This window comes from Taudactylus pleione, unplaced genomic scaffold (genome assembly GCF_031769625.1).
Source record: "Taudactylus pleione unplaced genomic scaffold, aTauple2 ptg000861l, whole genome shotgun sequence".
Lineage (NCBI taxonomy): Eukaryota > Metazoa > Chordata > Amphibia > Anura > Myobatrachidae > Taudactylus > Taudactylus pleione.
The window spans coordinates 376,487-395,241 of NW_028285263.1; the positions used below are offsets into that span (position 1 = coordinate 376,487).

The following is an 18,755-nucleotide window of genomic DNA, read 5'->3' on the forward strand; positions in this document are numbered from 1 at the left end:
ATATATATTAAAAAAAAAGAAAAAAGTCTGGTGTTGGGAGATCGTGTTTTATTTCATTTCTTGCCAAAATTGCACCAAATTATTTTACGGTTGTTATGTCCCATGCAGACAAGACAAGCAGGCGGTAACATGCCCTTTTACATTGAGTAGGGATCAGTGCGTATCAGGAATGGGTACCCCCAAGCTCCGCCTGGGGGACATAGCAGTAACCTGGGAGTAGGGATCAGTACAGACCAGGAATGGTTATCTGGAGCTCCCTCTGCAGGATATAGCGGGAACCTGGGAGTAGGGATCAGTACAGATCAGGAATGGTCTGGAGCTCCCCCTGGGGGACATAGCAGGAACCTGGGAGTAGGGATCAGTGCAGATCAGGAAAGGTTATCGGGAGCTCCCCCGGGGGGAATATTACAGTTGTAGGGAAGGCAGCCTAGCATATCACTGCATTCCTGCAATGCCGGCAGCCAGATGTGGGAAAACAGACCCATGCACCTTCAGTTCTGTGTGTCACAATCCCATCAGGAACAAACACCACAATTCCTCCAAACATTAAGAGTCAGGGACTTGTAGTCGACACAGAGACACAGAGTCTCCCAGCCTGGAGTAGATGGTAACTCATTCAGAAGATGAAATTAGTTACTAAACAACTGCCCAGCACAACAGGACGGAGACAGATTTGGTAGACCGCCTTGGCGCGCCCTGCATTGGCTCTACATAGGGTGAGGGATTAATGTGATCCATATGGTTAAATGATTATTGGATGCAGGAGGACACAAATCCAAGTAATAAATTATCACCAGAAGCTGCTCATATACTTCTGCTTATATATATTTATCTGGCCTGCCCTACGAGGATCCTCGCATCCTGCCTTACCCCGGGAGGTCCAGCACTTAGGCCAGGCGATGCCAGACTGATGGGGTTGTTGCCAGAGCTCGAAACAGATGAAAAAAAAAACAAAACAATTTAACATAGCACAGCTTACACAGCCCATTCCCTATCACCAAGCTGTGAGATGCCCACAGCAAGAGGGCGCCCATCTGACAAGTTTCCCGAGGAATCACTTTCTACCGGCAGTCACATCCCGTACAGCAGCACACAACGGGCAGAGTCCCCAGCCACAGTGAGACAGGAGGGTGTCAGAAGGTGAACGCACTGTTTGGTTGTGGTCACATGAACGCTGCAAAAGGAGGCCAGCCTCACCTTCTGGCAGTGCCGTGATCTTGGTTGTTCTAAGGTTCAGGTTAGGCAGAGGAACCACGGAAATGTTCTTTCCAAGTCGCTGCATTGAAGGCAAAGTAAAGGAAATTTCATACTTGTGCAAGATCTTCAGGAACCCGACCTGTAAATACAGAATGGTGATAAATGGCTGCATTGTGTCTTTATTAGGATGACAGAGAATGAACATTACAGCGCAACAGACACGCAGCGCCCCCTAGAGGAGAGGCTCCAGACAGAACACACTATGTATACTACTCCCAATAAGTCTTTATTGCAGAGTAAATTGGGCCTATACAGCAAACAATTGGGGCAATTCTGCGTTTTGCAGTTGTGTAGGGCAAAAAAAAAAAAAAAAAAGACCAATGTATGGGGTTCAGATTGCCAAATCCCACCAAAAAGAAAGTGACCAAAATCTTTGAATTAAGTGGTCCAACATGTTTCGTGGACCAATCGGGGCTGTAGATTACCAGTGTATGGTACCGATCAGCCATATTACAGACCGTTACTAGTAAGACGAGCCTTTCACAATAGGCAGATCCGTTCTTTGGTGAAAATGAGGTGTAAATCGCTGGTACATATCGGCAATGTATGGGCGCATATTGGTGCAATGGAAGAATTGTTAAATCAGGGGGTGAAAGAAAAGACGCAGATGTACGAGCCCCATAAGTCAGAGATAGATCAGAGACTGAACGATCCTGAGCTGCACCTACATGAATACCTGCAGTGTTTACACAGGTCTTATAACATCCTTATTCCTGATCAAAAAAACTAAATAAATAGTAATACATAAAAATAATATTGGGAAACATTAAAGTGCCACAACAATCAGGAGGCCACGCCATGCACTGACCAATTCCCCCTCTCACCCATCAGGCAGGTCACACAGTATAATCAGGAGGCCACGCCATGCACTGACCAATTCCCCCTCTCCCCCATCAGGCAGGTCACACAGTATAATCAGGAAACCACGCCATGCACTGACCAATACCCCCTCTCCCCCATCAGGCAGGTCACACAGTATAATCAGGAGGCCACGCCATGCACTGACCAATACCCCCTCTCCCCCATCAGGCAGGTCACACAGTATAATCAGGAGGCCACACCATGCACTGACCAATACACCCCCCCCCCCCATCAGGCAGGTCACACAGTATAATCAGGAGGCCACGCCATGCACTGACCAATACCGTCTCTCCCCCATCAGGCAGGTCACACAGTATAATCAGGAGGCCACGCCATGCACTGACCAATACTCCCCCCCATCAGGCAGGTCAGGTCACACAGTATAATCAGGAGGCCACGCCATGCACTGACCAATACCACCCCCCCCCCCCCCCATATCAGGCAGGTCACACGGTATAATCAGAAGGCCACGCCATGCACTGACCAATACCCCCTCTCCCCCATCAGGCAGGTCACACGGTATAATCAGGAGGCCACGCCATGCACTGACCAATACCCCCTCTCCCCCATCAGGCAGGTCACACAGTATAATCAGAAGGCCACGCCATGCACTGACCAATACCCCCTCTCCCCCCATCATGCAGGTTACACAATATAATCCGGCGTGGCTACAGAGATCACGGCCCATCACCTTTATACATCTGATTGCTTCTCTGCCCTGCATCACTAAGGGACGGATCCATCGGTGGACGCACTGCCTAAGTAGTGGAGCAATTGTTTTCTACTGTCAGAAGAATGCACAGAAGAGTATGGAAAATGTGGGAGTTCCTGGGCAATGACAGGGAGGTGGCTTAGAGCACACGGAGAGTGACCAGCGTGTAAACCTGCGCTGCCATATACAGCGCGAGGAGAAGAGGATGAATTATTTAGGCGTTATACAGCATTGTTTATAAATCATGTACTTGTCCTGCATTGTCTGTACTATTAACTGTTGTCTTGTGTGCTCATTTGTTTCTGTACTTTGTAAGGCGCTGCGGAACCCTTGTGGCGCCATATAAGGATAATTAATAATAATAAATATTCAGGGAGAGTTCCAGGGATATAAACCAATACAAGTGTTTACCAATACAAGACTTGTCAACTGAACGATTTTCATTAAGGGAATATGCAAAAATCGTAAATCGTTCATAAAATCGTTGTGTGTATGCAGCTATAGACTTGTAGGGGCACAGTATACAACACTGCTCGGCAGGTCCATGTATGTCTACGCATCAGTGCAAGCCAGGCCAAGACATTATCATTTACAAATGTCCAGCTAAAAGCAGGGGATACACAGAGAGCAATGTCCTCATTCCCCAGAGCCGTCAGACAATGTGAGTGCATTACATTAGCTGGATAAGTTAGTCAGAAGGACCCTTATAAGGTTCCTGAGTGCAACTAACACAATATCACCCAGCAGAAGCCATGCTGTATTATATAGGTGATATAAGGATGTTCTGACGCAGCCTCGGAGCGGACGCACTCTACGTTCCTCACAGGGAAGGCTCCTCCTAATAGGGTCTATTCTCCCCCTATGCAGCACTACCATATACCATAGCGCTGCACAGACAGTTTATTCATCCACATCCCTATTACAGTGACACACGTATTAGGGGCAGCTTAGCATGAACAATTACGCCAGCTGTGTGAGGACAACCACGTGACATTGTACATACAAACTGCACGTAGATAGCACCCTGGCCAGCATTAAACTCAAGGCTCTAGAGCTGCCAGCCAGCAACACCAACCACTGTCACCTGCGCTGGAGCCTTAACTTCGCTGATCACAATGGATTGCCGGCTCCTTGCCGCAGTAGCCCCAATGTATAATGTAGAGCACCAGTCACTCATCCTTCCAGTACAAGAGATCATTACAGCAGGCAGAGAGGAGAGGATTCCTTCCAGGTGAGCTCAGCTCCAATACTACACTAATGGACCTCCTGGTCCCCATCCAACACTTCCAGCATCAGCGCACCAGTGCTGGGCCTCTCAGTGAGGCCGATTCCGATGTGGGGGGTCCTTTGGCGGCTGTGGTCTAAATATAGTGGTTGTATCATGTATAATGTGACTAACGTGCATCATTAACCTTCGTTTTAGGTCATTGTAATTTGTGCCATGAGCCCCTTAATGCACAGTGCTGACTAATGTCCCTGCTTGTCACAGAATAATATTTCCTGCTAAAGAAATTTAGGACAAGAGAAGACATGGCATATATCTGCAACCCCCCCCCCCTGCCCATACACCACCCCCACCCCTATATAACACTTATCTCAGTATGCGCCTGAAACCATAATCCATCCAACCCCCTTCCCCCATATACACCTCTCAACCCCCCCATGAGCCTGCTCCCATATTCTATCCACCACTCTCCCCCATATACCACCCTCATCCCACCATGAGCCTGCTCCCATATTCTATCCACCACTCTCCCCCATATACCACCATCATCCCACCATAAGCCTGCTCCCATATTCTATCCACCACTCTCCCCCATATACCACCCTCATCCCACCAGAGCCTGCTCCTATATTCTATCCACCACTCTCCCCCAAATCCCAGCCTCATCCCACCATGAGCCTGCTCCCATATTCTATCCACCACTTTCCCCATATACCACCATCATCCCACCATAAGCCTGCTCCCATATTCTATCCACCACTCTCCCCCATATACCACCCTCATCCCACCATGAGCCTGCTCCCATATACCACCCTCATCCCAACATGAGCCTGCTCCCATATTCTATCCACCTCTCTCCCCCATATACCACCCTCATCCCACCATGAGCCTGCTCCCATATTCTATCCACCACTCTCCCCCATATACCACCCTCATCCCCCCATGTACCTGCTCCCATATTCTTATCCACCACTCTCCCCCATATACCACCCTCATCCCCCCATGTACCTGCTCCCATATTCTATCCACCACTCTCCCTCATATACCACCCTCATCCCACCATGAGCCTGCTCCCATATTCTATCCACCACTCCCCCATATAGCACCCTCATCCCACCATAAGCCTGCTCCCATATTCTATCCACCACTCTCCCCCATATACCACCATCATCCCACCATAAGCCTGCTCCCATATTCTATCCACCACTCTCCCCCATATACCACCCTCATCCCACCATGAGCCTGCTCCCATATACCACCCTCATCCCAACATGAGCCTGCTCCCATATTCTATCCACCTCTCTCCCCCATATACCACCCTCATCCCACCATGAGCCTGCTCCCATATTCTATCCACCACTCTCCCCCATATACCACCCTCATCCCCCCATGTACCTGCTCCCATATTCTTATCCACCACTCTCCCCCATATACCACCCTCATCCCACCATGAGCCTGCTCCCATATTCTATCCACCACTCCCCCATATAGCACCCTCATCCCACCATAAGCCTGCTCCCATATTCTATCCACCACTCTCCCCCATATACCACCCTCATCCCACCATGCACCTGCTCCCATATTCTATCCACCACTCTCCCCCATATACCACCCTCATCCCACCATGTACCTGCTCCCATATTCTATCCACCACTCTCCCCCATATACCACCCTCATCCCACCATGAGCCTGCTCCCATATTCTATCCACCACTCCCCCATATAGCACCCTCATCCCACCATAAGCCTGCTCCCATATTCTATCCACCACTCTCCCCCATATACCACCCTCATCCCACCATGTACCTGCTCCTATATTCTATCCACCACTCTCCCCCATATACCACCCTCATCCCAACATGAGCCTGCTCCTATATTCTATCCACAACTCTCCCCCATATACCACCCTCATCCCACCATGAGCCTGCTCCCATATTCTATCCACCACTCTCCCCCATATATCACCCTCATCCCACCATGAGCCTGCTCCCATATTCCACCCTACATACATAGACCTGCCAACACAGACACAGATATACTGTATCGTGCAGCGTTGGCAGCACAATTGCTGGTCTAGATGAGCTGGGCTTGCTGCGGAATCCCCTTCCTACACGTATACCCGCTCCCATCGTCAGACTGATCTGTGCGGATCTGCATAGACGTAGGTGAGCATTCACAGTCTGATCAATCACAGTGTGAAATTACGCAAGATAAGTCACACGAGCTGGCGTAGTGCGCACGCTGCCTCAGCCCATTGTATCCTGTTACACAATGCTGGAGATTTGCTTTGCCCACTACAAGGGAGACTAAATTATCTGCGGCTAACAAAAAAAATAAGAAAAAACCCCTAACATGTAGAGATGTCAGACTTCATGTGGGAGCTTAGAAGTAGAAAGTGTTTTCTAGTTATCAAAATCAAGGTTCAGCCGTCTCCTCTCTGTGGCCATAGCAACTACAGAGCGCACAGGACATCACACGCAACATAAAATGTGCCCTTTACAGGAAATTAATACGGGAGACAAGCAGAAGTACAAGAACTAAATGGTGCAAGGTGTCTGCGAGGACAACAAATATTCCACACAGGCGTAACATATACCGCCGGATGGGGGCAACTATACAGGCACCCATGCCACACTACAGAACAAACATGTCCAGGAGCAGCAGCATCTGTTCAGGGTTGAATTTTCTCCAATAGTTTACTTGGGATGCCCACAGAACATTATTCCCATCTATTCATGAAGAGCTAGCGACATCTGACGCAGCAAGAGCTGACAGCCATTCGTGGGCTGCCCCAATATTCATGCAAATGCAACCTAACTCCTCCGTAATCTATACATCACACCCAGCACCTTCTCCCTGGCTGAGGGGTTATGGTGGAAGCCAGCCCAGCTAATCTATACATCACACACCCAGCACCTTCTCCCTGGCTGAGGGGTTATGGAGGAAGGCCAGCTAATCTATACATCACACACCCAGCACCTTCTCCCTGGCTGAGGGGTTATGGAGGAAGGCCAGCTAATCTATACATCACACACCCAGCACCTTCTCCCTGGCTGAGGGGTTATGGAGGAAGGACAGCTAATCTAAACATCACACACCCAGCACCTTCTCCCTGGCTGAGGGGTTATGGAGGAAGCGAGCCCAGCTAATCTATACATCACACACCCAGCACCTTCTCCCTGGCTGAGGGTTTATGGTGGAAGGCCAGCTAATCTATACATCACACACCCAGCACCTTCTCCCTGGCTGAGGGGTTATGGAGGAAGCCAGCCCAGCTAATCTATACATCACACACCCAGCACCTTCTCCCTGGCTGAGGGGTTATGGAGGAAGGCCAGCTAATCTAAACATCACACACCCAGCACCTTCTCCCTGGCTGAGGGGTTATGGAGGAAGCCAGCCCAGCTAATCTATACATCACACACCCAGCACCTTCTCCCTGGCTGAGGGGTTATGGAGGAAGGCCAGCTAATCTATACATCACACACCCAGCACCTTCTCCCTGGCTGAGGGGTTATGGAGGAAGCCAGCTAATCTATACATCACACACCCAGCACCTTCTCCCTGGCTGAGGGGTTATGGAGGAAGGCCAGCTAATCTATACATCACACACCCAGCACCTTCTCCCTGGCTGAGGGGTTATGGAGGAAGCCAGCTAATCTATACATCACACACCCAGCACCTTCTCCCTGGCTGAGGGGTTATGGTGGAAGGCCAGCTAATCTATACATCACACACCCAGCACCTTCTCCCTGGCTGAGGGGTTATGGTGGAAGGCCAGCTAATCTAAACATCACACACCCAGCACCTTCTCCCTGGCTGAGGGGTTATGGAGGAAGGCCAGCTAATCTAAACATCACACACCCAGCACCTTCTCCCTGGCTGAGGGGTTATGGAGGAAGCCAGCCCAGCTAATCTATACATCACACACCCAGCACCTTCTCCCTGGCTGAGGGGTTATGGAGGAAGGCCAGCTAATCTATACATCACACACCCAGCACCTTCTCCCTGGCTGAGGGGTTATGGAGGAAGCCAGCTAATCTATACATCACACACCCAGCACCTTCTCCCTGGCTGAGGGGTTATGGAGGAAGGCCAGCTAATCTATACATCACACACCCAGCACCTTCTCCCTGGCTGAGGGGTTATGGAGGAAGCCAGCTAATCTATACATCACACACCCAGCACCTTCTCCCTGGCTGAGGGGTTATGGTGGAAGGCCAGCTAATCTATACATCACACACCCAGCACCTTCTCCCTGGCTGAGGGGTTATGGTGGAAGGCCAGCTAATCTAAACATCACACACCCAGCACCTTCTCCCTGGCTGAGGGGTTATGGAGGAAGACCAGCTAATCTATACATCACACACCCAGCACCTTCTCCCTGGCTGAGGGGTTATGGAGGAAGGCCAGCTAATCTAAACATCACACACCCAGCACCTTCTCCCTGGCTGAGGGGTTATGGAGGAAGGCCAGCTAATCTATACATCGGACACCCAGCACCTTCTCCCTGGCTGAGGGGTTATGGAGGAAGGCCAGCCAAGCTAATCTATACATCACACACCCAGCACCTTCTCCCTGGCTGAGGGGTTATGGAGGAAGGCCAGCCCAGCTAATCTATACATCACACACCCAGCACCTTCTCCCTGGCTGAGGGGTTATGGAGCCAGCCCAGCTAATCTATACATCGCACACCCAGCACCTTCTCCCTGGCTGAGGGGTTATGGCGGAAGCCAGCCCAGCTAATCTATACATCGCACACCCAGCGCCTTCTCCCTGGCTGAGGGGTTATGGAGGAAGCCAGCTAATCTATACATCACACACCCAGCACCTTCTCCCTGGCTGAGGGGTTATGGTGGAAGGCCAGCTAATCTATACATCACACACCCAGCACCTTCTCCCTGGCTGAGGGGTTATGGAGCCAGCCCACCTAATCTATACATCGCACACCCAGCACCTTCTCCCTGGCTGAGGGGTTATGGAGCCAGCCCACCTAATCTATACATCACACACCCAGCACCTTCTCCCTGGCTGAGGGGTTATGGAGGAAGGCCAGCTAATCTATACATCGGACACCCAGCACCTTCTCCCTGGCTGATGGGTTATGGAGCCAGCCCAGCTAATCTATACATCGCACACCCAGCACCTTCTCCCTGGCTGAGGGGTTATGGCGGAAGCCAGCCCAGCTAATCTATACATCGCACACCCAGCGCCTTCTCCCTGGCTGAGGGGTTATGGAGGAAGCCAGCTAATCTATACATCACACACCCAGCACCTTCTCCCTGGCTGATGGGTTATGGAGGAAGGCCAGCTAATCTATACATCACACACCCAGCACCTTCTCCCTGGCTGAGGGGTTATGGAGGAAGGCCAGCTAATCTATACATCACACACCCAGCACCTTCTCCCTGACTATGGCGGAGGCCCAGCACACAGAGATCATTATTGAGGGTTAATACTCTGCAGACTGGACACTACAATATTCCATTTCTCTCAATAACCACACTAATGCATTTACCTTCACTAAAAATAGTCCATCTTCTTCCTGAGAGACCATAACCACCGAGTCATGTAGCTTCTCATCAAAGTGCACATGGCTGTGAGCGCCCTCCTCGGGGAAGCCAGCAGCGAATCGGACGCCGGCCACTTTCGGCTTTGTACCTGCAGAGGAAAAACGACAAGTTACAAAGGAGGGGAATAATGTGACAATGTGCACGATAGAGAGACCAGGAACCGAATGGGAATCTGGTATCTCATGGTGGTGTAATGGCAGCCTAACGCTCCCCACTGTCTGCCAGTACATCACAGACTACTACCCCTCATTGGCACCATTACCGATCATACACCGGAAGGAGCTATAGCACTGTAGATTCCTACACCGTTCACCTGATTTGGATGTAATTACCCTCAAATTAAATCTGAAAGTCTGCAGGTAAAGCACATCTTGTTTAATTCATTTCAAAGCCATTGTGGTGGTGAATAGAGGCCAAATATGAAAATTCTGTCACTGTCCCAATATTTATGCACCTGACTGTATATAATAAGCGAGAAAGCGTGTGAGAGAGTGAGTGAGTGCGTGCGTGCATCGGTGTTTGTCCTTGGCTTGTATTTAGTCAGGGTCACACACTGTCACAAAATCCCAGAAATCCAGGACACTTAAATTACACAGGTTCTGGGGCTGAGGTGCTAGCTTCATACAGAGTCACACTCTGGCAGGCTCATGAGCAGCTCAGCACTTGATACATTCAGACTGTGGCAGACAGCATAATCATTCCACAATCCTGGCAAAGCTTAGCATATGGAGATTACAAACAGCAGGTGAGATTGATCACAGCCACACAGTGTCACTACGGGCGGGCACCCTTCTGTCCAGGAATGGGACTCCAGTCCCGGCATTACCCCCCCCGATGGCAGCCCTGCTAGACATGGTCTTCAATATTGGTCTGCAGTGATTTCAGGGGGTGATTCAGCTGCGGGATGCAGTGACAGGGATCACACAAATTCCCGATCAGGAATCTTCGCGTGCGCCTGACCTGTACTGCACATGTGCAGCACGGATCTGGGATCCCGCACACAGTCAGGCGGCACACTGTCAGTGATTGCAGTTTCTGGGTGGGGAGCAGACAGACTGCCTCAGTTTCCCAAAACGGAGACGTGTGGCCGCAGTTGAGGGGGGCGTGGAGAGGCTAGGATCTCCGTTGGCTGACGTAGGAACACTACACGGCATTATAGCAGGTGTAGATCTTTCTTAGTACACCCCTTCCTAAAATATCTGCTTGGATTGTGATTCCAAATATAAAACAGGGGAATAAACCAACCAAGACCTTTAATCAGTATACATTGCCGATCACATCAGGTGAAGACAGGACTGTGACTGGCTACACAGACTGAGCAAGTGCTGCTCCCATACTGTTACACCGGCGGGTGCTGCTCCCATACTGTTACGCCGGCGATTGCGGCTTCCATACTGTTACGCCGGTGGGTGCCGCTCCCATACTGTTACACCGGCGGGTGCAGCTCCCATACTGTTACGCCGACGGGTGCCGCTCCCATACTGTTACGCCGACGGGTGCCGCTCCCATACTGTTACGCCGACGGGTGCCGCTCCCATACTGTTACGCCGACGGGTGCCGCTCCCATACTGTTACTTTATTACGCGTACATAGGTCAGCAACAGGCATAGATGTCATTTAGTCCAGAACATACATCACACACGCTGCAGGCATGCCACGCTTGGGGGACTTGTAATGTCACCTACCTGAAGACGTGCACAAGGGAGAGAGTACAAGCCTAAAATGATAACACAGAGATAGAGGCAGACTGGTTAGACCGGTCCAAGGCTCAGTCATGCTGCCAGCTGATGTGAAGCCAGTGTGAGCCGCAGCGTTCGCCGCACATTACAGCAGGTGCCCAGGTCTCTGCACTCTTTAGCTGTGGTTTAGTGTGTAAGGTCAGACGCCTCCTCGGGGGTCTCGCCACGCTCACATTACAGAGGCTGAAGATAATTAGGTTATTGTCTGCTCGCATAGCCACCGCCTAAGTGACTAACGTAATCGTGGTCACTAAAAGGCAGAGCCTGCAGGAACGGGACGCAGAACATTGGTGCGCAAGGCAGCGTGCAGACCACACGGGACATATAAACAGAGGCTAGAACTGGAACACATTACTGCTTCTCGGGGGGAAAATACAGATACATTGTAAATGTGCAGACGCTGATCAGAAGAGGATTATATAAACAATAATGCACAGCACACAGATTCTGGCGTGTGTAGTAGTATACAGGTGGATCCTTATACATCTAGCTGACTTGCGCGTTAAACAGCCATTCTAGTCGCGCCATGCTGTGCCGTGACTCGGTTGCGCCGGGCGTATTGTGTGACTTTTTGCCTTCAAGTGCGTCTTATTTGCAAAGCATTGCGAACAGATAGCAGAAGCCGCTTCTGCTGAGTAAAATGATATGCAGCATGCCCATTGTCTGTGAGCGGGTGCATGCGAAACGCTGAGTTACAGTGTCAGCGGCAGCAACACTAACACATGCACACAGAACATAGGCATGCTGCATATCATTTTACTCAGCAGAAGCTGCTTGTGCCATCTGTTCTCCAAGTTACACGGAGCTCCCGCATTGTCTGGCGCAACTTGTAGCGCACCGAGAATAGATGTATGTGGACACATCTGTAGTATGAAAAGTCTCCTGGCAAAATAACAAGCAGGCGCATGGAGACTATACTTTGGCTGACAACAGACTGGCATCCTGGGCAAGGGCACGTGTGCCAGTGTAAGTAATGTAAGATAGGAGGGTCCTAGAGGGTTATTTTTTTTGGACAAAACGTGGACTGGTTTTAATTGTGCTAGATAATACAAATATGAAGTGCTCAGTAAAGGCACAGACAACAGTTGCGTTCATGTATCAAATGGACGAGTGCAATGGATGCTGCGCGCACAGAGCGAGAAAGATCTATCTCAGCACTTGTCACCCTCTGTATGCCTCTTTGGCTGAAACATTGGGCCTCATTCAGAGGCGGTCGGAGGATGCAAGCGGTCACTCAGAAACTGGGCGGCCACTTGCATCCTGACCGCCCGCCTCTGTTGCGGTCGTTAGGCTGTGGGTTAACACCCACAGCTCTAACGACCGCTCGGGTGATGGTCGCGATGGTCAGAGACCATCGGGGCTTACGACGAGACCCTAGGGTAGGGTCTGACTTGTCGTAAGCCCCGGAGAGCTTCTGGCTCTGTCTGAGCCGGAAGCTCTCCACTGACATCACTAGTGATGTCAGTGGGGCCTCCCCCAAACGGTAGGCGTTCCCATGGGAACGCCTCCATTTGGGCTGCCACCCCCCCGGCCCGCCTTCCAAACGGGGCGAGCTGTCAATCAACATCGACAGCTCGCCCCCTTTGGAAAGAGACCCGCTACGACCGGTGCTGTCGGTCGTAGCGGGTCTCACGCACGAGGGAGCCGGCTCCCTCGTGCACATGCGCACTAGACAAACATCGAGGCGACCGTGCGGTCGTAGACCGTATGGCCGCCTCTGAATAGAGCCCATTGTCTCAAAGGGCTGATATGAGAAATATACTCACTGGTTACTGTTTATTACATCACACACATATATAACACCTGACAGAGAATAGGATTTTACCTTTCTTAGCCGCAGCCATTTATCGCACCAGCCAGAGTCTTCTCCTCCGTCAGAAATGGTCGCCCATCCTGGTCTGCGCAGAGCCCTTCACAACACAGAACGCACAGTGAGACCCAGGGAACCAACTCTGGTACAAGGAGACCCATCTGCCCCCAATATAGTGAGGATTCCCTCCATGCAGAACACACTTCCCTATACTATAAGTGTCACATTATATCTTCTCACCCAGCAGGGCATCGGGGGGGTCAGCTCCTCATTCAGAGAGAGAAGCCGCCCTTCCAGCACATAAACCACAACAGCCACAGCCGTTACATGATGTACATATATAACTGGTCTTTATCTACATCTCCTTCCTGTGGTTACCAGTCACAGCTGCTTCATGATTACACCACCCTAACACTGGGTACACTTTAGACAATATTTCTCCCGATCCGACGGATCGGGCCGTCATATCGTCAAAGCCAGCTAATCTGTACCCAACTAAGGGTCTTCTACAATTAGACAGATAACTTTTCGCTTTAACGTCTGAACTTTGCGCATACCTCAGAGCTTTTGGTGCAAAATGTTTGCGTCTTGTCTAAGCTCGCTTCCGTTTTCCACCCGAACAGACTACAAAAGAAACTACGCAGCATTCGCCTGAAAACGGTCCATTGTGTAACCTGTGAAAAGTACAGCAGATTTGGGGGAAATCTGTCTGTACCCTCGAAAAGGCTAACGGACATAGGAAATCACTTTAGAAGTGTACTAGTGGATCTAATAAAAGTCTTTTGGGTTCTTAAATTGTGTCAAATGGCTATTATATGCAGTTTTGTGTAATAGTGGTAAAATTATCAATTTTTTTTAGATAAATAAATGCTGCAGTAAAATTAGGGTACAATAATATGGGTGCACATATATTTGTGTGTCATAAAAGTTTACTTTTAAAAATATACCTGGTGCAGCCGGGGGGGTTTGAGTACGTATCCTCCAGCATTTCTCAGTTAAAAAAAAAAAAAAAACAGTACAGGGGTGTGGCCATCGATAAAGGAGTGTCCTCGGGTACTGTACACTGCCTTGCCCATCTGTACACTGGCGCTAGCGTGATGTCATTATGACAGCATCAGTGCAGACTGCAGAGAAGCACGGAGCCACCAGTCAGTCACTCAGCAGCGCTGCGGGAGTCCTGTGTGCCAGCAGCGCTGCTAAAGAAGTCAGGAGATTGTACCCGCCCGATACAAAACGGTACAGCCCATATATATATATATATATATATATATTATAATATAATATAGATATAGTACTGTACAGGCTAAAACGGTATAGTTGGAGGGTGTGGAAGTACAGAGAAAAAAAGTGTAGTAGAGGAAAGTGGGCAGAGATACTGGGTAAGTGGGATTGGGGAAGGGGAGGGATGGTACAGTAGGGGAAAGTGGGCGGAGATACTGGGTAAGTGGGATTGGGAAGGGATGGTACAGTAGGGGAAAGTGGGCGGAGATACTGGGTAAGTGGGATTGGGAAAGGGGTGGGATGGTACAGTAGGGGAAAGTGGGCGGAGATACTGGGTAAATGGGATTGGGAAGGGATGGTACAGTAGGGGAAAGTGGGCGGAGATACTTGGTAAGTGGGATTGGGAAAGGGGTGGGATGGTACAGTAGGGGAAAGTGGGCGGAGATACTGGGTAAGTGGGATTGGGATGGGATGGTACAGTAGGGGAAAGTGGGCGGAGATACTGGGTAAATGGGATTGGGATGGGATGGTACAGTAGGGGAAAGTGGGCGGAGATACTTGGTAAGTGGGATTGGGGGAAGGGGAGGGATGGTACAGTAGGGGAAAGTGGGCGGAGATACTGAGTAAATGGGATTGGGAAAGGGGTGGGTTGGTACAGTAGGGAAAAGTGGGCAGAGATACTGGGTAAGTGGGATTGGGAAAGGGGTGGGATGGTACAGTAGGGGAAAGTGGGCAGAGATACTGGGTAAGTGGGATTGGGAAAGGGGTGGGATGGTACAGTAGGGGAAAGTGGGCAGAGATACTGGGGTAAGGGTTTTTCCACACCAAATAGACACAGGGTTTCAACCTGACCATTTCTGATTGTAATTAAATATTTGGCATATGAATTGATGCATTGGGTATGAAGATAAATTCAAAATCTTAGCCTGATAAGTACACTGGTTTTGAAGTTGCCTTTAGAGGTGCAATGTTTTAATGAAAAAAAAGTTTGCTATTAACAGTTTATTAAATTGCTTTTGCAGCTCACCTAATTGAGATCGAGTAGTTCAAGTTTTCATTTTAAACCTCATGTAATGATCTTTCATATGATATCACAGTAGTATGTATAAATTAAACAGAAAAATTGTACATTTTCAAAATAAAAATTTAGATTCTCAAAAAGCCGTTTATTCAAATATTTAAACAAATAAATAAATAATAAATCTGTTCATACTCTTAATAAATCCCCAAAGTTTTATTTTGTGATCATGATGGGATCATCTGCTACAGGTTTCACTTTGGACTGTTAGTTAAAATAATGAAAATGAGAACTATCTAGGCCTGTTCATTACTTTTAAATCTATCTCCTTAAACAATCCCTTTGATGTATATTATGTACAGACACAGGGGCCTATTCATCAACACTAAAATAACGTTTTTAAGGACATTTTCCTTAAATAACGTTATTTTGGTATTCATGTAGCCACTTAGCACAGGAGATATCACAGATCTCTCCTTGCTAAGTTCCCCTGCGTTAATTTCCACACTCCCCATACATTAGTATGGGGATGTGGAAATTGTGGTATTCATCAAATTCCGAAAATTATCAATTTTCGGAATTTGATGCAGTTACTATTCGCCACTGTGAGGTGGCGAATAGCAGAATCGACTTACCTGTATCCGCGTGTGCAGGTCCCCCGACGAGTCCATCCGGCGCTCTGCTCCGTCCTCAGGCTCCGGAGGCTGGTCGGTCATGTGTGCTCCCCAGCAGAGCACAAGAAAGTTTAGAAAAAGAAAAAAAAAAGTTTTTCTTTTTTTTTTTTCTAATCTGTCATGTGGTCTGCTGGGAAACCACATGACAGACCAGCAGGACGGAGCCGGAGGCTGCTGCGCGGACAGGTAAGTCGGGGGGGGGGGGGGTAGGTGAGCGGAGGGAGGGTACACATACTTAACGCCTCTGTAGGCAGTGCTGCGCATGTGCTGGTTTTACAGATGTAACAGCGCATGCGCAGCACTGTTTCCAGATGCGATAAGGTAGTGTAGGCAGGAAAAGTATCTATTTCCCGAAAAGCTGTCATCGCAAAAATGACAGGTACCGGAATAGATACTTATGGAGAGGTGGAATGATGAATCCCACCTATAATTAGCTAGAACTCCATGAGAGTTCTAAACCTAATTATCTCTAGAGAATTTTTAGGTTTAATGAATAGGCCCCACAGTATGATAATACTAAAATATTTAAGAGACTTGTGATAATTTTAGGTCTCACATACTGTAAGAAAGCTTACTACAGATCATTACCATTTGCTGCTGCTCTGGGTGGATGGTAATACTGGATGGTTAGGAACTGGCTAAAGGCTTCATTTAATTTAGTATTTCCTTTTCAGAAAGGGCGCACATTGCACCTGCCGGAGATAGCGGATTCACCTCGCACAGAACCTACCATAGGAACTCAAAAAACATCCGGCTTCCCTTGGCATGAAAAAAGATGGTGATGGACCAGCTGGGTGGAGGAATGTCACCTACACGTCATCGATATTTTCATCTGTCTCCACAATAAATGAAAGCCAACATTTGTGGTCATAGATAGAAGCAACATACCCTCTATGGCGACAGCGCTGGCCGCTTAATCAGAGCACAGGGCAGCTGCTTGCCAGGTCAGTCATCAAGGCTGTGTTAGACACAATGACAGGCGCTAATAACAAATGTTTAATAGAAACAACATAAAAATAGAATGTTGAAATTAAAATGAATGGGTAATAAAGAGCAATGATACTAAAAACCTAATACAATGAAAAAATGATGTGATGAACCAATATGGGACTAAAGGGGATGTGGAATATCAATCAATGCACATAAAGCAACATATGAATAAAGGACTAATGTTGCACAGTACGACCCTTAAAAATACATCCAAATACCTAAAAATAAACGAGTGGTTAACAGTACATCAGTACTTAATGTTGCAATGGCTTAACATATGCACAATACCAAATATACTATTAAAAGACGCTTCTCTTGAATAGTCCATAAAACATGATAATTATTACATCTCATATAGTTCCAAGGGAATGCTGTTGATATAGCACGGTATATATCCTTTTTGCCTGTAATAAGTAACACGTTCTTGGTTATAAGTAAGGACTGCTTGTGTCCAATTCCATTCACATAAAGATGTGTGAAAACCCCCTTAGATCAGGGCTTAGTTCTTACTTATCCGGAGCATAGGCTGTTTTAATGTTTCAGCCACTCCTAATTTAGTAAAGACCGCACAGCGGTTAATAGTCTCTGTCACAATGTATCAGAGCAGAAAAGATATGTGCAACATTTATGCATGCTTCATGTGAAGGCACTCACGGTCCTGATGTAACCACACTTCTCACTGTGGTCTTTTCTTCGCTCTTAAGGTGCCCACGCACATACCGACTCGCTCCCAATCAGCCGATGTACACGATTTCCCCTGAACTCTCCCCAGGCAGCTCCCCAGGCAGTCTTGGTCACGATTTGGAGTTAAAAATGTCCAATCTGACATAAGATCTATCTTGCAGCCAGTGCATTGTATTCCAGATTGGCTAATCTGCCCTACAGCACGGCAGATCTGCAGATGCGATGTACGACGAGCGGGGACACGCATCGGCATCGTGATCAAGAGTAGAAACTCACAATTTGTCAATTTTTTACATGATCTGTAAAGGCACATACACTACTGTTCTCTCCTAGTGTAACCCAGGCGTATATACTACTGTTCTCTCCTAGTGTAACCCAGGCACATATACTACTGTTCTCTCCAGGTGTAACCCAGGCTCATATACTACTGTTCTCTCCTGGTGTAACCCAGGTGTATATACTACTGTTCTCTCCTGGTGTAACCCAGGCACATACATTACTGTTCTCTCCTGGTGTAACCCAGGCACATACACTACTGTTCTCTCCTGGTGTAACCCAGGCACATACACTACTGTTCTCTCCTGGTGTAACCCAGGTACCTATACTACTGTTCTCTCCTGGTGTAACCCAGGTACCTATACTACTGTTCTCTCCTGGTGTAACCCAGGCACATACACTACTGTTCTCTCCTGGTGTAACCCAGGCGTATACACTACTGTTCTCTCCTGGTGTAACCCAGGTGTATATACTACTGTTCTCTCCTGGTGTAACCCAGGTGTATATACTACTGTTCTCTCCTGATGTAACCCAGGCACATACACTACTGCTCTCTCCTGGTGTAACCCAGGCACATACTGTATACTACTGTTCTCTCCTGGTGTAACCCAGGCACATACACTACTGTTCTCTCCTGATGTAACCCAGGCACATACACTACTGCTCTCTCCTGGTGTAACCCAGGCACATACTGTATACTACTGTTCTCTCCTGGT

General features: G+C 48.6%; 1 protein-coding gene across 2 annotated transcripts in view; it reads right to left on the minus strand.

Annotated features, from left to right (window-relative positions):
- ADISSP (adipose secreted signaling protein) overlaps positions 1-18,755 on the minus strand; it is a 69,622-nt gene that overhangs the window by 18,257 nt on the left and 32,610 nt on the right. The window contains exons 2-4 of one of the 2 annotated variants that reach the window (XM_088458855.1): positions 13,192-13,276; positions 9,573-9,715; positions 1,198-1,336 (exon numbers count right to left, since the gene is read on the minus strand). In XM_088458855.1, coding sequence (XP_088314981.1) covers positions 1,198-1,336; positions 9,573-9,715; positions 13,192-13,210 — 301 coding nt within the window. In that variant the 5' untranslated portion in view covers positions 13,211-13,276. The remainder of the gene's footprint in view (positions 1-1,197; positions 1,337-9,572; positions 9,716-13,191; positions 13,277-18,755) is intronic. The other variant, XM_088458854.1, reaches the window with a different exon arrangement.